General features: G+C 51.6%; 1 protein-coding gene and 2 long non-coding RNA genes across 4 annotated transcripts; 2 read left to right on the plus strand and 1 right to left on the minus strand.

The window, feature by feature from the left end:
- Positions 1 to 4,264: 4,264 nt before the first annotated feature.
- Positions 4,265 to 9,575, minus strand: ARSA (arylsulfatase A). 2 transcript variants are annotated; one of them, XM_081310358.1, is made up of 9 exons: positions 9,300 to 9,575; positions 8,941 to 9,192; positions 8,556 to 8,796; positions 8,224 to 8,442; positions 7,980 to 8,131; positions 7,539 to 7,663; positions 7,330 to 7,457; positions 7,029 to 7,131; positions 4,265 to 6,919 (listed from the first exon to the last, which is right to left on the minus strand). In XM_081310358.1, exons 2-9 carry the CDS (start codon positions 9,156 to 9,158, stop codon positions 6,591 to 6,593), a joined length of 1,515 nt encoding a protein of 504 aa, XP_081166484.1. In that variant the 5' UTR covers positions 9,159 to 9,192; positions 9,300 to 9,575; the 3' UTR covers positions 4,265 to 6,590. The 2 variants fall into 2 exon arrangements, with proteins under 2 accessions (XP_081166484.1, XP_081166483.1); XM_081310357.1 differs by having other exon boundaries at positions 7,980 to 8,149; positions 9,300 to 9,573.
- A 258-nt stretch (positions 9,576 to 9,833) lies between these two features.
- On the plus strand, positions 9,834 to 12,781 carry LOC308658345. The gene is made up of 3 exons (XR_014024151.1): positions 9,834 to 10,136; positions 11,044 to 11,178; positions 11,409 to 12,781. It is a non-coding gene; the product is annotated as an uncharacterized lncRNA (long non-coding RNA).
- On the plus strand, positions 10,325 to 11,037 carry LOC308658346. The gene is made up of 3 exons (XR_014024152.1): positions 10,325 to 10,521; positions 10,553 to 10,667; positions 10,726 to 11,037. It is a non-coding gene; the product is annotated as an uncharacterized lncRNA (long non-coding RNA).
- Positions 12,782 to 16,787: the final 4,006 nt, after the last annotated feature.

Below are 16,787 nucleotides of genomic sequence, written 5' to 3' on the forward strand. Positions count from 1 at the left end.
ATTTGTGCTGTCCACCCAGCTCTGAGGTCAGTTAGCCAAGCCTCACACCCCCATGCAGTGGCCGGGGTGCCCAGGTTGCTTCTCAGAAACCTATAGTAGCTCAAAACGGTCAGAACCACTGGCCCTTCCTCTGGGTCGGGAAGGTGCGTGATGGCTCTTCACACCTCGCCCTCCAGGCTACCGCCTTCTGCAGAGGAGTGCTGAGGAGCGGGTGAACTGGTGGCTCAGCCCCACTGTGCCCTGCCCTCACCTCCAGCAGCCTTCCTCATGACCTGTGTCCCCCATACCTGCCCTCAGCCCCATCCTTGGGGAGGTAGGTTTGAGTCCCCCACCCCTAGATCACACTCAGCACCTCCTAAATAAAGTCTTACTCTTCCACAAACTCACCTGAGTGGTTGGCATCCTGTGTGGTGCTGGGTAACTGTCGTGATGAGGTGGAGCTGAGCGATGTTCCTTTTTTTCTGCAATGAAATCGTCTGGATTGTTTTTAACATTATGTACTGAGGTGGGAGGACCACAAGTTTGAGGCCAGCCTCTGAGACTCTGTCTCAAAATAATAAATAAAAAGTACTGGGAATGTAGCTCAATGGTAGAGTACCCCTAGGTTCAATCCTCAATACTGAAGAGAAAAAAAAAAAGATCTGAAAATATAACCAGTAAGGTAAAACAAATATGTGTCTACAAGAAGTGGATCATGTGATGGGTGTAACTGAAGTACGAAGTTGCCTGTGTCTTCAGTGAGAGGCTTTTGTCCTCATGATTGCATGGAGGCTGCTGTGCCTCCAAGCCTTATGCTCAAATTCCAGGCAGAGGGAAATGTAAGAGCAAAGGAAGGGGCAGGTTCACAGAGCTGGCTTCAGAGGGTTGGGCAAGAATGAGGCTGGTGCCTTCCTGAGACCTTCACCTGAAGGATAGGAGGAAATGCATCTTCTGGCTCCAGCCCATGGTGTGAGGGCTGCCTGCAGGGTGTTCACCCTCTGCCCCCTGCGCACTTCACATGCCAATGGAGGAGGGAGGGAAGAAGAAGGTCCTGGGACCACCCACCCACCACTGAAATTAGAAGACCTCCACCCAGCTTCTGATCCACCAAAGCTGAGCTACAGGTTCCACATCTTCAGGAAGCCTGGCAAAGACCTTCCGCCCACCAAGCAGGTGATAGGGAAGTAAATAGCACCTCCGAAGAGAGGATGTTAGGGAATGTTGCCGCACTGTTTAGCAAAGTGCACTGTAGCCCTGAAATAGCAGTCACGATCTGGTCACATTTGGTTTTCAAGTGCAGATGTGGATTTCGCGTGGACATGTGCAGATGCGAGGTGAGGGTAGGCCAGGGGTTGACATGCTGCTCTGGAACCCGAGTGATGTTTTATGTACGGTATAAAACCCAACATTCAGCGCCCACAGCCTGCTCACATCCTGGTTGTTATCCTGCAGCACCTCAGGCCACGAACCTGGTCTCGGAGTCCAAAATTGGCCTGTACTGACTCCAGTGCGCCCTCATATCTGTGAACGTAGAAGTTGTCTCACATGAATTGCCTTGCAGAATGGAAGATGAAATAATGCATCTCAAGATAGTTGCACTGTTGTTTGAGCTAAAGACAACATGATGAATTTGCTTTTGCTCCTTCTTTTCCTTCATTTTTTGTACTGGGGATTGATCCCAGGGGTGCTTTACCATTGAGCTACATCCCCAGCACCACCCCCTCTTTATACTAATTTTGAGATAAGGTCTCCATAAGTTACCCAGGCTGTCCTTGAATTTGTGATCCTCCTGCCTCAGCCTCCTGAGTCACTGGAATTACAGGCGTGCACCCCTGTGCCCTGCCACTTTGCTTTTTCTTGTATCCTTTGTGCACATTTGGAGCAAGTGGGAGAGGTGGATCCCATGTCTACCTGGTGTGTTTTCCCGTGCCACCTCTGCAGAACCCATCTCTGTGGAATCTCAAGCATCCATCCAGACAGAATCTGCTACCTGGACTCTGTGGCCTATAGTCCAGGCCTTCAGGAGTCTGGAGGCTTTATGTGGAGTGGGCCTGACTGTCCCTCAGGGTGTCTGGCAGCCTTGTGCTTGGTGGGTCAGCTGAAGGACATGGAAGGAACTCTGAAGAAGCCCCAGGTTCACAGGCTATGTCCTTCCACTCCCATCTCAGGACTGGATCGCTTAGCTCACACTGGGAGGGTCCCAATTCAAGTATCCATCCATTCAGAGTAGCAGAGAAGAAAAAGGTCACATTGCTCCTTCCTTAGGACGGCACATCCCCCAGGAAGGGGTGGCAAGAGTGGCACAGGCAGAGATCCCCAGGAGGTGACCTCCCACCTCCACCACAAATGGCAGGCACATTTTTATGCTGAACCCATCTGTCAGTAGAGTTCCTTGATGGCAGGAGCCATGTCCAGTTTGTCCAGCTCCTTTCACCCTGAACACTTTGGGATTAGGGATTAGGAACCTGCAGTGTTATTATTTAGCTGCCTCTTGTGCCGATTAACATTCTATGATCACAACCATAGAGACTGATTCTGAGTAATTTAATCAAAAGGAAATTTATTGGGAAGTCGTTAGGATTCCCAGAGTTAAGAGAAGGCAGAATAATGACGATTAAAGAGGAGATATGATGATGCCCCATAGGCGGGTATCTAACTCTGCTGTGCACAGATGCACCTATCCACCCCTGCTTCAGGCCAGGGATGGGAGGTGGAGATCCACTTCCTGACTGGGTTGAAGTCTCCACCTGAAGCAGGCAGAATCTGGAGACCACGGGCCTATGAGATGCACTGTCTGATGTTAGTGTCGGCAGAGGAGAGGAGTGTCTCCATTCTTTCATGGAATCCTGGATTAGTCACTCCCAAATTTCCCCCTCCTCCAGGATCTGACTGTGGCAGGGGTCTCTCCTGTGCCTGAGTCCCTTCCTCCTGAGGCTGCCTGAGTGGGAAGTGGGTTACAGAGCTGCTGATGGGGAGCAGTCTGTGGGTGACCAGTGGCTGGTGCCCTGGACCTGCACGCTGCATCCACCTGAGAAGGGCCAAGAAGGTTAGAAGGGGTTAAGTAAATGCACTCTCCCTTCGTGACTCCTGTCGTCCCCTGCACAAGGCCAGGTTATAAAGATGGTAAGACATCCAATAGGAGCGTCCAGGCACCAGGGGATTGTGCCCAGAGCCATAACACAGCATTGGCATGAGCACAAAGACCCAATTTGTGTGGACACCCACTGACGGCATTACCCACCTGGACTGAGGTCAGCAGGACTGCCTGGGGTGCTCCAATGAGTACACATTACTTTTTAATTAAGAATATGCAGGGGCTGGGGATGTGGCTCAAGCGGTAGCGCGCTCGCCTCGCATGCGTGCGGCCCAGGTTCGATCCTCAGCACCACATACCAACAAAGATGTTGTGTCTGCCGAGAACTAAAAATAAATATTAAAATTTCTCTCTCTCTCTCTCTCCTCTCTCTCTCTTTAAAAAAAAAATTAAAAAAAAAAGAATATGCAGGGGCTGGGGTTGTGGCTCAATGGTAGAGTGCTTGCCTTGCATGTGAGAGAACCTGGGTTCGATCCTCAGCACCACATAAAAATAAACAAAATATATTGTGTCCATGTATAACTAAAAAAATATTTTAAAAAAAGAATATGCAGAAAGAGATTAAACACTGCTTCTAACAGTCCCTTTTGCTCCTCCTTCTGGTCACTTGCAGGAGAGGAGAGTGCATGAGAAAGGACGGGTGAAAGGCAAGGGAGAGGGTGGACTCCCTGTTCCAAATATCTCCTCTTCCTTCCGGACATACCTGAGGGGAAACTAGAGCCAAGGTGCTTCTGTTCTAGCACTCTTAGCCTCTTCCAGAGGGCACTGGGCTCCCTGAGGAAGCGGATTTGCAGGAATGGACAGCTGCCAGCTGGTGAATGGATTATCTTAGGCTTGCAGGAAAAGATGTTTTATAAATCAATAGTAGCAGAGAAGAACAGGAAGTGTGGGAACATTGTGGATGGTTTTGGAGGATAAGTGTTTAAGAATGTGTTTGCGTGTGCACTTATGCATGTATGTGTGCATGCCTGTACGAGGAGGGTGTATTGAACTCGGGCAGCTGGAGGATGGAAACAAGCATTTCTTCATGCAAACAAATCATAGCAAAGGGACGGGGGGAGAATCTCCTTCTTGGATCTTGGGTGCAGAGGATGGATTTGAACACCCAACACTGTTAGTCCAGAATCCCTGACTGGCTCAATTGTTTGCCCTCCCCTGCCTCATGACTGTTTATATGACCAGGCACTGTTTCTTTGGAGTGTTTACCACAAAAAATTTTTATTTAAGTATAAAATATACAATGACATTGTAATGAGTATGTAAATCTTTATAGTGTCTAGCCTGATTTCTTTTTTCACATGTCTGCCTCGTGTCTCTCTTTTCACAGAGAATATCTGTAACATCCTCACGTTCCTATTGCTCAGGCAATAACCATGTGCCCCACCCTATTAGAGGTAGTGACACCTACAGCAATGAAATCCCTTGTGTCTGACATCTCGGGAGTCAAGCTATCTCTTTTGCTAGACTGTAAGCTCTGTGGGAGTAGGGTGGGTCTCCTCTGACAACGACCTGTCCAGCACACAGGGTGTGCTGCTGGACGGTTAGTTTGAGATGTGATACATGGTTGTTGTCTGCTCCAGTTGCTGTCCTCAGCCTGAGCCTGGGCATCTCTGGGGCCAGCTTCCTCACTTGTTGCATGCTGGCCCTCTTGGGATCACCCAAGCCAGCAGGACTTGAGGTGTGATCAGCACAGCCCCTCAAACAGATCATAAGTGAAGGGACGTTGTATGCAAATATAGAGGGACTCTGACACAACTGACGCTACAGGTCATATACGCACATGTGCCCACCACACCCCGTTCAGGGCTCATTCCAATAAAGCCACTCCTAGCTGCAAGTAGCCGACAGTCCACGGCCATGGCTTAAACATGTTTTCTTGCACTTGGCGCTCTGCAGGTAGGCAGCTGGAGACACTGGTTTAGCAGCTACACAATGTCCCGCCAGTGACTGCCACAGTCAGGTCCTGACCCGGAAGCTCACCCCAACCTTTCACTATCAGGACCATGTTGTGCCACTCCCTGACAAATCCCTGGGCTGTGACTGTCTCAGAGTGGCCACTACCCTCTTGGATCAGACAGAGCCTGTTTCCTTGAGGTCACCGGGCCTTTGACTACCATCGAAAAAAAGTGAGGATTCACTGGCAAGACAACAGTTGTCCTGCAAAGGTAGTAGTGGCACACCCAGGTGGTACTGCTTTCATGTGACCATTACCAAGGAGCACCTGGCATGTGACACACCATCTGTTCATGCAGGCAGGTGGTCAAAAGTCACAGCCAAGTGCAGAGGCACACGGGTACAATTCCAGCAATTTGGGACGTGGGAGGCAGAGGCAGGAGGATCAGAAGTTTGAGGCCAGCCCCAGCAACTTAGTGAGGCCCTGACTCACAATAAAAAATAAAAAGCGGGGCTGGGGTTGTGGCTCAGTGGTGGAGCGCTTGCCTAGCATGTGTGAGGCACTGGGTTTGATTCTCAGCACCACATATGAATAAATAAATGAAGATCCATCAATAACTAATAAAAATTTTAAAAATAATAAATAAAAGGGATGTAGCTCAGTGGTAAAGTGCCCCTGGGTTCAATTTCCAGTATAAAAAAAAGGTACCTTTCCACCGAGAAAGCCAATGGTGAAGGCAGAACATGGATGGATCACCAACCTGCCAAGACCAAGGAACAAGAGGGTGGAATGGGGCTTTAAGGACAGGGTAGGCCACTGAAAGGAGTGTAGATTTTATCCTGAGCATGATGAAACACAACCTGATAGATGATAGTAACAGATCACTTTGGTGTGGAAAACAGCTAGTACAAGACATCAAAGGTGAAGCTGGGACACAGGAAGGAAGCATGCAGGAGGAATGAAGAGCTTGAGAAGTAGATGGGCCCCACAAGACTGGCTCAGGAGCTGCTGTGTGCTCTCCTAGGAGCTGGCAGGGCCCTAAGCCCCTTATCCTCACCTGGAATGTGCACCTCATCACCTGACTCCAGCAGGCTTCTAATAAAAATTAGGCACCAGCTTCTGCTTCTCTAAGAACATTTCTTCAGGAGAAAACTTGTCTCTCTCAGGCATTTTGCATCTTGAGGTCTTCTGGTCACTGTGCCCTCAAGCCCTGCCCACCTGTTCCTGCCACCTAAAAGCACTTACTGATCCTGTGAATGGATGTATCCATGTTTGGGGCTGATATTTACATGCATGTATTGACATGTGCAGATCACTGGGGGGTGGAGAAGCTTCTGGAACAAGGACACCTGGATTCAAATCCCAGCCCAACCTCTTTCTGGCTGAGTGATCTTGCACCAGCCCCTGACTTTCCTGTGCCTCAGTTTCTTTATTAGTAACAGGGGAATATCACCAGAGTTACCACAAGGAGTAGCTGAATTACCATACCTGCAAGTCTTAGTTGGTGTTATTACATTATCAGGCATAAACTCCTCCACATGCCCTCATGGTGATAAACCACCACGTGCCAAGGGCATGGAGGGGGCCCTAGGTTGGCCTTGGGGGTCTTCCCTGTGCACCTGGTCAGTGCCCTCTGGGCTGGAGTTCTGGGCATTGGCAGCAGACTGGGTAAGGAGTACATCTGGGCTTGCAGCAGATTTGCAGGGAAGGGTCCTGACCCCGGGCCATCTGACTAGGGCCAAACTTCATGGCTGCATCAAACTGGGCCTTGAGCAGCTGAAGCTGCTTCACTGCCCGCAGCACCTCTGGGGTGACTTCAGTAGTATCCTCCAGAAGGTTGTAGTTCTCACCAGGGTCCTTAGACAGGTCATAGAGCAGTGGGGGCTCGTGAGCAGTCAGCGGGCTGGTGGCATGGCAGGCAGGGTCCACAGTGGTGTCACTATGGGCAGAACCTGGGGAGGTGGTCAGCTCTATGCACAGGGCAAGCGCAAGAGGAGAGGCCAGGGCTCTAGGACACTGGGTCAACAGGGCCAGGAGAGGGAGCCAGGAAGATGGAGTTACCTTGGGTGTAGAAGTGAGCTTTGTATTTCCCACTTCGCACAGCAAAGACCCCATGGATCTCGTCTGGGTAGGCAGGATAGAAGAAGTGAGACTTCCGAGGGCTCTGGGGGCACAATCAGGGTTGCCAGGTAGGAGGGTCCCTAAGAGCTGTCAGCCCCTGTGGTAGGCCCTGGCTGTACAGTCCCTTCTGGCCCACCTAGGAACCTGATAGGTGGTACTACTCGGATGCCACTCATCAAGAGACCTGGGACAGACTCTAAGGGAGAACAAACCCATGGGACCAAGGGCTCACTAACCCTACCTTGCCTGTGCCCAGCAGCACAGAGCTGAGGTCAAAGCCATCCAAAGTGATGTTGGGCAGTGAGGTCCCACTCAGGGCTACCAGGGTGGGCATCAGGTCCAGAGAGCTGGCCAGCTCATGGGTCACACCTGGGGCAGAGGGCTATTCAGTTATTCAGTTAGCCATCAAGGTTGGGGAAATGAGGCCAAGGAGAAGGCCTGAGGACTGACCAGGAGTGATGTGGCCCGGCCAGAAGGCCAAAGCTGGCTCTCGGACACCACCCTCGAAGGTTGTCCCCTTTCCACATCTCAGGAGACCAGAGCAGCCACCACGGGACATGCGCATCGTCTCAGGTCTGGGACACACAAGGTTGTCAGCAACAAGCAGTCCATGGCTTTTGACCCACTTCTGGTGACCACCAGCCCCACACCTTTCATTCATACATCCTGCCCCAAACTGGCCACTACATTCCTGTCCCCACCCTGGCCTACCAAGATCAGCATCCCTATGCATCTGTGGCACCCAGCCTAAAACCTGGGAGTTACTGTAACATGGCCACCATCTCCTGACACCCCTTTATCCCATGATGTCTTCAGCCAGCAAGGTGGAAGGATCCTCAGGACCCTGGTGTATGACTGAGCAACGAATGTTCCCTGCCCTGACTGGCATACCCATTGTCTGCAGTAAAGATGACCAGCGTCTCTCCGAGCAGCCCAAGGTCCCCCACGGCTGTCATTATGGCCCCCACAGCGGCATCCAGCTCCATCAGGGAGTCCCCAAATGGCCCGCGACCCGAGCGCCCTGTAAAGCTCTTCCCACTGAACTGAGGATAGTGGGTGTGCTGGGGGTGAAGACTGGAGTCAGCATTTGATAGGGGTCACTGTCAGCTGGGAGGGGAGGGCCACGGTCACTCACATGGGAGGCATAGTAGAGGAAGAATGGACGATCTTGGCGCTGGGCGTCGGACATGAGGTCTCGGGCAAAAGCCACATAGCGGGCTTCTAATCCAGGCAGCCAGGGGGGCTGTGCTTCCACAGACAGATTGGCCAGCAGTGGGATAGGAACTAGGCCCTGGTTACAGCCGCCATGACATGGGGTGGCTGGTGGGAAGCAGGTCATGTTCTGGCAGGGGCCCTGGGGACATATCTCCAGTCAGGGGTCTGGGATGTGGGGTGGGACTGGGAGAAGGTCAAGTGTTTGAGGATTAGAGCAAGTTGGGGGGTGGCTGAGGGCCCCGGGGTTTGTACCTGGTCATGGGAGTACGGGATGCCCAGGAATCGATGGAAGCCCTGATTAGTAGGCAGGAAGGCCCCTTGTGGTCCCACCCCAAGGTGCCACTTGCCGGCCATCCCTGTAAGGTAGCCACTGGAGGCCAGGACCTCAGCCAGGGTCACCTCTTCCAGGGGCAGGCCTCCCCGGGAGCTGGGTTCCAGGACTCCAGGGTACAGGCCCATCCGGACGGGGTGCCGGCCAGTGAGGAGGGCAGCCCTGTAGGACAGGTCACAGAGTCCAGGCATCCAATAGAGATGAACAGAGGTGGGAGCAGAGAAAGAGAAGGGGAAAACAAGGATTTCCCCTCTGCAATCCAAGGTGAATCCAGGAGAGCAGGGTGGGGTGGGCGCCCTCACTCACCTAGAGGGTGTGCACAAAGACACAGGCACGTAGAAGTCTGTGAACCGCAGCCCCCCTGCAGCCAGCTGATCCAGGTTGGGGGTGGTGGAACTGGGGTGCCCATAGGCGCCCAGGTCCCCATAGCCCAGATCATCAGCAAAGATGAGCACAATGTTAGGTGGGCTGTCGGCGGCCAGGCCTGCAGCCAAGGCCACGCAGAGGGCCCACACCGTTTCCATAGCACAGGTGCAGCTAGGCCTGTGTTCAGAGAGCCTTGGGGAGAAAGGCACACTGGTTCCTGCGGGTTCTTCTCAGGGACCCCAGGCCCAGAACTGCCGCCACCCTCAGGGACCCCCACCCCCTTCCCGACTCCAGCGAACCTGACAGAACCCAGGAGACACGGCCTGCTTGGCCAACCCACAGCGACCCTCGGGGGCAGGACCCCTTCGCACTGACGCTCGGGTTTCAGGCCCTGTTCGCCCAGAAGCCCCGGCCCAGGCTCGAATAGCGGCAGGAGTCACATGACGCTGCGGACCGCGGCCTCAGACGCTGCCAGGCGAAGGCGGTTCCGAGCCCAGGGAGGGAGGGGCGGAGCCTTCGAGGGCGCTTCCGCCTCAGGCCTCCAGGTGGTCCCGTGACCCTCGGCCACGCGAGACCGGCCGGTGGGCGGAGCCGGGTGCTGGTGGGCGGAGCCGGGTGCTGGTGGGCGGAGCCTGGAGGTGGGTGGAACTCAGACCCGCTTCCCGGTGCGGAGCGGTGGCGGGGACCGACGGAGTGCCGAGCCGGTTGGGGACTGGGGAAGGGGCGGGGACCGGCCGAGGGTAGCGCCAGGTGGGCGGGGCCTGGGCGGGACCAGGGTGGGGAGCGGCGAGCGTCCCGCCAGGTGGGCGTGGCGGGAGTGGTGAGGCCGGGTCGGGCTGGCGGCCGGTTCTCCCGCGGGCGGTGGCGGGCGGTGGCGGGCGGTGGCGGGCGGGGCGTGGGCGCGCGCGCTCCCGGTCCAGCCAGGGTGCTGGTGCCGGCCTGGGCTGCCCTGACCTGGGTCTCTCCCGGAAGTCGGGGCGCGCCGTGCTGCAGCGGGGGGGGGGGGGGGAGGGGGGGAAGACCCTCAGCCGCTGGGGCGTCTTGGCCAACCCGGAGCCGGTTCTCTCCGGGCCTTGCTGCTCCCACCTGCGCGCGCACCCTGGTGTGGTGTTCCCGGTGTGTCTGTGGGACCTGAGGTACGCGTGTGCCAGGGTGTTGTTTGAGGTGTGCGTGGTGCTCAAGGTAGAACGCGTCGCTGTAGTTGTCACGGACACACATCTGTTCCTGGTGTGGCGCTGAGGGTGGAACCCAGGGCCTCCCACGCGCTGGGTGAGCGCTGCACCCTGAGCCCAGCCCCAGCCCGGGTCTGGTTCTGGAGGTGGGTGTGTGGTGTTCTCGGTATGTGGGGTGCTTGAGTCGTTTTGTTTCAGGTGTGTGTGGTGATCGAGGTGTGTTTGTGGGTCGTGAGGAGTGTGTTGTATTCGAGGTGTGTCTAGTGTGTGTGGTGCTTGGGGTGTGCATGGTGCTCAAGGTGTCTGGTGCTGTGTGTGGGTGGTGCATGAGATGTGTGTGGTGTGCGAGGTGTGTGGTTTAGGTGTGAGTGGGGCTTGAGGTGTGTGGTGTTCGGGTGTGTATGGTGATTCAGGTGTTCTGTGTGGTGTTTGAGGTGTATGAGAGATGCCTGAAGTGTGTGTATTGCTTGAGGGGTTGTATGTGTGGTGTTTGAGGTGTGTGGGTGGTGTTCAAGTTGTGTGGTGCTTGAATGGTGTGTGCATGGTATATGAGGTGTGTGGTGGTGTTCAAGTTGTGTGGTGCTCCAGGTGTTTGGTGCTTGAGGTGTGTGTGTGGAGTTTGAGGTGTGTCTGTGGTACTTGAATGGTATGTGTCTGGTGTTTGAGGTGTGTGTCTGGTGTTCCAGGTGTGTTGTGTGGTCCAGGTGTGTGTGTGGCATTCCAGGTGTGTGTGTGGCATTCCAGGTGTGTGTGTGGCATTCCAGGTGTGTTGTGTTCCAGTTGGATTTGGTGTTCTAGGTGTGCGGGGTCCAGGTGTGTGTGGTGCTAGAGGTAGGAGTACTGTGTGGGGTCCTTTCCTCCTCTGACCCAGGGTTCACCTCTGGAGGATCCTGTCTGGAAGGTGTCCCTCCCTGAATTGCTGAGGACTTCACCTTTTCAGCCTCCTGTTTAACTGTTTCAGAAGTGGCAAGATGGGTGCTTACTCAGTCTCCCTTAACACCTGGAGGTAGTGTAGTCCCTGCCCCTCTAGGGCTGCGTGTGCTGAGGGATGGGTCTCCTATGCAGTGGTATTCTGAGGTGGCTTTTGGGAAGTGATTGGCTGTGAAGGTGCCAACTTGTATAAGGTGCCCTTTGTGCTGCTAAACTGCTGCTGAGCCATAACCCCAGTACCCACCCTACCCCCTGTGTATTTTAAAACTGACATTTTTTTTCCTTCCTCTTCTCCCTCCAACTCAGGAAGCCAAGGTTAGCCTTCCCATCCTAGGCTGAGTTTCCTATTCTTCAGCTCACTGACCACAGAAATGAAGGAATCCAGACTTCAGGGCTGGCACAGAGGATCTGAGAACAAGTCTCCAAGGCCACATGTGAATGATGTCCTGAAGGGCACACCTGGAGCTTACTTTTCCCATCCCCTCTTTAATAGCCCACCATTTCCTGGCAGTGAGAGTTATAGCATCTGGGACAGGAGACCCCTCTGTGTTCTTAAAAATAAAAACAATTTTAAAAAATTAAAACTTTTTTTTATTTGAAAAAAAAAAAACTTTTTCCTTTTCCTCAAAACCGTGTCCAGCATTGTGGATGAGGATTGAGCTTTTGGTGTCAGCCTTGTTATTGGATTAATCCACTAATAGCTGGGACTCAAAGAAGGTGGCGTCTGTGGGAGGTGGGACCTGGTTGAAGATCCTTGGGGACATGTTCTTGGGACTCCCCCCCCCCCCAAGGCGAGAAATTTTGCTTTACCAGGTGCTGCTGAGAGCCATTGCCAAGTAGGAATGACACATCGAAATTTCCTTGCCAGCGTACCCCATGTTGCTTAGAGGAAGGACTCGTGGAAATGGACTTGCCTTGGACATTTGCTGTGACATTGCATGTATGCTTTAGTAAGGTGACCTTGCTCAAGGACCAGGGCGGATCCGGGTTTAGAGCTGATCAGGTTTTAGGGAGTATCCCGTCCTTGGGTTTAGGGCAGTTCCAGGTTTAAGGTGTACCCTGCCGGGAATAGGCCGGATCCTTGAGTTCCCGTTGAGTTCTCGTGGGATTGAGAAAGTATTTGGGATTCTAAGCCTGGTGGAGTATGTGAATTTTGCGGCAGAACTTGGATTTCCCCAGAACGTGTGTAGAGGCTGGTGTGAGTTCGGGAATAAAGAATTGCTGTTTGAATCTACAAAGCTGTGAGTGGCTCGTGATCTTGTGCCCAGCCAGACTGCAGCAAAGTGCTCTTCCACCATGAGGGTTCTTTGGCCCAACCGTGGACTGAAACCGTGAGCTAAGATAAATCTTTCCTCCTCCAAGTCATTTTGTCAGGTATTTGGGTCAAAGCAATGGAAAGCTGATTAAAACAGGCAGTGTGGAGGGAAAGTGGAAGGGCAGGAACTCCCAGGGTGTGAGGGGGAAAGGGTTGGGCCACAGGCTGCTGCTGTCTCTGGGGACATCTGGCAAGTGATCCCCTTGGTGTCCCATTGCAGCGTGGTTTCTGGGCCTGTGCAAGAGGTGGAGTGGGTACTGCTGGTGCTTCAGTCTGGATCCAGGACACTGCTCCTCTGTGACCCAGAAATCTTTGAACCTGTAATTGGAGCTCTCTCAGTGAATTGGTGCTGTGAATTGGAGTTTTTTTTTTTTTTTTAAATCAACCAAAAGCACTTTCTTTTTGTCCAACTGCAAGCTGGGAACTACCCCAGGACCTGCCCATCACTCCTGGAAGGGACTGTGTTATGCAAATAGTGGTACTCACCCGGGTGCCCACGTGATGGCTGCTTTGCCCAGCCCTGACCTCAAGCCTGCGGTTGGGGCGGGTTGGGGAGGCTGTGCTTGCTGCCAGCTCAGTTTGTTCAAAGCCAAGCTCTGCAGGCTGTCCTGTATTTTGGGGATGTGAGTTCTTTTTCTGCATTGACAAAGCCCCATTTGGAGGCAGCCTGCTGGGGTTTGGGAAGTAGCTCTGGACACCTGGGGCATCGCTAATTTGGGACAAACGCCCACAGTTAGGAGAGAGGCATTGCAGTGAGTAGCAGGTCTCTTCTTTCTGCGCCTTGGACGAGGGGGGATGAGAGGCCTCTGCATGGGAGGGTGGGATGGAGGAGCTGCACAAGTGGGAGCACTTGGCCTGAATGGAATTCTGCGCAGTTGAACCAGCTGACTCTTCCACTTCTCCCACCCCCATGGGCCTGCTCCCTAATGTTACTGACAGGACCTAGGTGTGCTGTGCAGGGTGGCAAGAATCTAGAGCCAGGGTGGTTCTCCAAGGAGGGAGCATTCTGGCCCAGCACTGAGGCCTGATGGAGACTGTGCTGGTGACAGTGGTGGTGGGTGGAAAGGTGGGGACATGGCCTGGAACCTGTGAAACCAACTGTTGAGTTTTGAGAAGCAGGAGCCAGGTTTTGTTGTAATCCCAATGAAATAGAAAAGCCCTGAGAGACCCCCTTCAAAGATTCACTCAAGAACAAGAATCAGATTAGGTACAGAAATAACCTCTGGTTGCCCATGACTGGACCTGTAGATGACAGCCAGCTAGGCAATGATTAGTTCCCAAGAACAAGTCTTACCAACATTATAAATTCAAAAAATTACAGAAAATTTTGTTAGCATTTTATTAAGAATGCTGGTTCTGCCCAAACAAGGTTATTTTCCAGTGCTTTGAAGGAACTAGACAGAGCTCATGAGGAGGACCTCTCCAGCAGATCCAGGCCCCAAAGTGGATATAGATAGGGACACTAGAGCTGGCACTTACTGCAACCAGGAACCCGCAGTGCAGAACCCAGATCAGGTCTGGCTGGGATGGGCTGAGAGGCAGCTGCCATCCTGTGCAGGGTGCCAGAAGCATGGAACCCTGCACAGGTCCAAGGGCCTGAGGAATTCAGGCACTGTGATGTGAACCCTGAACTGGTCACCTTCCAGTCCTCCAAGATAGGGCAGGGGCTATTTAAAGTAAGTCTGGGAAGAGAAGACTTGGACACAGGAGCAATTGTATCATTTTGCAAATCTTATTCAGATTATCCAGTCCTGGGGAATGGATACCAAAGAAGACCTGTGCTAAACCAGGCCAGCCTGACGCAATGAACACAGGTTTTGGCTTGGAACCACAGGTGGAATGCCTGGAAGGGGATTGTTTATATTCTGGTAATTAAAACTAGAGTTCACAAAGGATGTGGGAATGAAGGTGAAATATTAGACACTCCTTGGTTTAATGGAGGAAAAAAGCACCCAAAGGTTAAAGGAGGCAGGTATGCGCTGTGCTTTGCCTGCCCAGCTGTTCCTTAACTGTCCCAACCTCCCCAAGGTATTAATGGGGTAAAGTCTGGAAGGAGACACCCTTGAGAAGATCTGGGGAGGCCAGCTAATGTAGGGCAGAGATAAAGAGGTGCTGCCTCGGGCTGGGGATGTGGCTCGAATGCGTGCGGCCCGGGGTTCGATCCTCAGCACCACATACCAACAAAGATGTTGTGTCCGCCGAGAACTAAAAATAAATATTAAAAAAAAATTCTCTCTCTCTCTCTCTCTCTCTCTCTCTCTTTAAAAAAAAAAAAAAAGAGGTGCTGCCTCCAAGAAGCAGGATAAAGAGACTGTGTTGGGATGGGGTTGCTGTGATGGGCAAGCGGAGTGTTGTGGCATCAGAAACCTCTTCATTGGCCCTTTGTCTAGGACAAAAGCAGAAGGCAGCATAGGGTGGGGTGGTGGAAGTAGGGTGCAAAACCTTGGATCTCAGGAATGTGTCCTGACTTGGTCACAATGCAGGGGACTGGAGTTCCTTTTGCAATTCCTGGATGTGAGTCATTCCTGGACCAGAAGCCCTCTGTCTAGGGACAGACCTGGCGGAAACACCCAAGGCCATTTGGTCTTCCCTCAGCCTTGCCTGAAGGGAGGAGCAGCCTTGGCCAGGATGGCTGGGGGAGGGGATGCTTCAAGCAAAGGGGCTGCTGGCCAGAGGGGTTTTGGAGGACAGGTGAGAGGCACATTTTGATTTGACAATGAACACAGTGGGGATGGGAATCTATCCTGTGTTAATTTCCTGGTTGTCTCATACATTGTTTGATTGATTGTTTTGAGCAGTTGGCCAGAGTTTGTGCATAATAAAATTTTTAAAATGCATATGTGAGCCGGGGATGTAGCTCAGTAGTAGAGCACTTGCCTAGCATACTCAAACACCTGGGTTCCATCCCCTGCATAAATAGATGAATAAATAAAGCAGAGTGTCCTGTTCATTTATGAATCTGTTTATTATATGTTTGACCAAAAAATGATTAAACATTTTTTTTTAATTTGTAGATGGGCACAATACTTTATTTTATTATTTATGTGGTGCTGAGGATCAAACCCAGTGCCTCATGCATGTGAGACAAACGCTCTACCACTGAGCCACAATCCCAGCCCGAAAATTATTAAACATTATGCATATTGACTTCTGTGGCTAAGAAAAGAAGATTTCAATAATGTAAAATTGCAAAACATCTGGAAATGCTGATTTGAAATATAATAAACATTCCTTTATACGCATAGGTGAACTTCAAAGAAAACAAGGGATATATCCCTGGAGACACAAAACAAAGAGGAAGTTGAAACCAATAGGGTAAATGAGTATGAAATCTTGAACATTCTTAATACCTGGAACTTAAAGCCTTGAGTTTTAAGGCTGCATAGAAAGGAAGAGACATGGATTTGGGCACATGCAATATAATAAGTTGGAAATAAGAGTCTTATATAAAATCAGGACTTTTGAAGTCCAGAAAGACTACAGAAAAAAAATCTGCTTTCCATGAAGGAGAAATCGATGATGTTTGTAATGACCTCATCACCAAAAGTAAATCAAATCTTCTCTGAGAATGTATAGCTATAAACTTCCTTCAAATGGGTGTAGAATTTAAATATAAACTCCCTAGGTGGTTTTGGAATTGAGCTGAGTTGGCTGTAGATCCACAGCACAGGGGCACTTGGCCAGAGCAAAAATACCAGTCATCTCTAAAGGTGTGCACCCTCATTTTGACTCCTGCAAGTTCCCACAGATGAAGATTAGCCAGAGATGAGATCACAATCTAAAATCACAAAACATGTAAGTATGCTTAAACTGCTAATTAGATAAAGGGTGTAAGGGTGTAATTAGAAAACATGAAAGGGAATGAGAAACTATCTGAAAGGATAAGAAAAAAAAATCCAAGAGACTTGAAAATGAACAAAATACAGCTCCAGAAATGAAAAAATACAATCAGTTTGGGAGGCTGTCGCATTGTGACTGCTGTGGCTGACTAGGAAGAGATTTCAATAATGTAATCTAAAATGCCTCTATTGCAAAACAGCTGGAAATGCTGATTTAAAACATAATAAACATTTTCCTTCATGTGATTGGAAGAGGTTCTGTCTGTCACTTTTGTAGTGGCCTGGTCACTTCTGTAGTGGCCTGGACGCTGCCCTGATCCTCAGAGTAGCAGAATGTGACTTCATGCGTAGGCATGCCTTCCTGTAGCCCCGTGGACCGAGCTACGCTCACCTGTTCCTTTGTGATATTATCCCTTTACCCTATTTGGGATAGAATGTTCCATGGAAATGCCCTTTGTGTGTCCCCTTCTCTTACTCTGCCTTTGGGTGTGGCCTTCCTAGATGTCAGTCAACCTGCTGAGAGCAGACTTA

This window comes from Spermophilus citellus, assembly GCF_964194105.1.
Source record: "Spermophilus citellus genome assembly, chromosome: 10".
Lineage (NCBI taxonomy): Eukaryota > Metazoa > Chordata > Mammalia > Rodentia > Sciuridae > Spermophilus > Spermophilus citellus.

Excerpts from the sequence above, each read along its gene's own strand:
- ARSA (XM_081310357.1), bottom strand. The coding sequence starts at position 9,158 with ATGGAAACGGTGTGGGCCCTCTGCGTGGCCTTGGCTGCAGGCCTGGCC. Across the intron at positions 8,443-8,555 it reads TCCCGTACTCCCATGACCAG|GGCCCCTGCCAGAACATGAC; the intron begins GTACAAACCCCG and ends ATATGTCCCCAG. Across the intron at positions 7,132-7,329 it reads TGCTGCTGGGCACAGGCAAG|AGCCCTCGGAAGTCTCACTT; the intron begins GTAGGGTTAGTG and ends TTGTGCCCCCAG.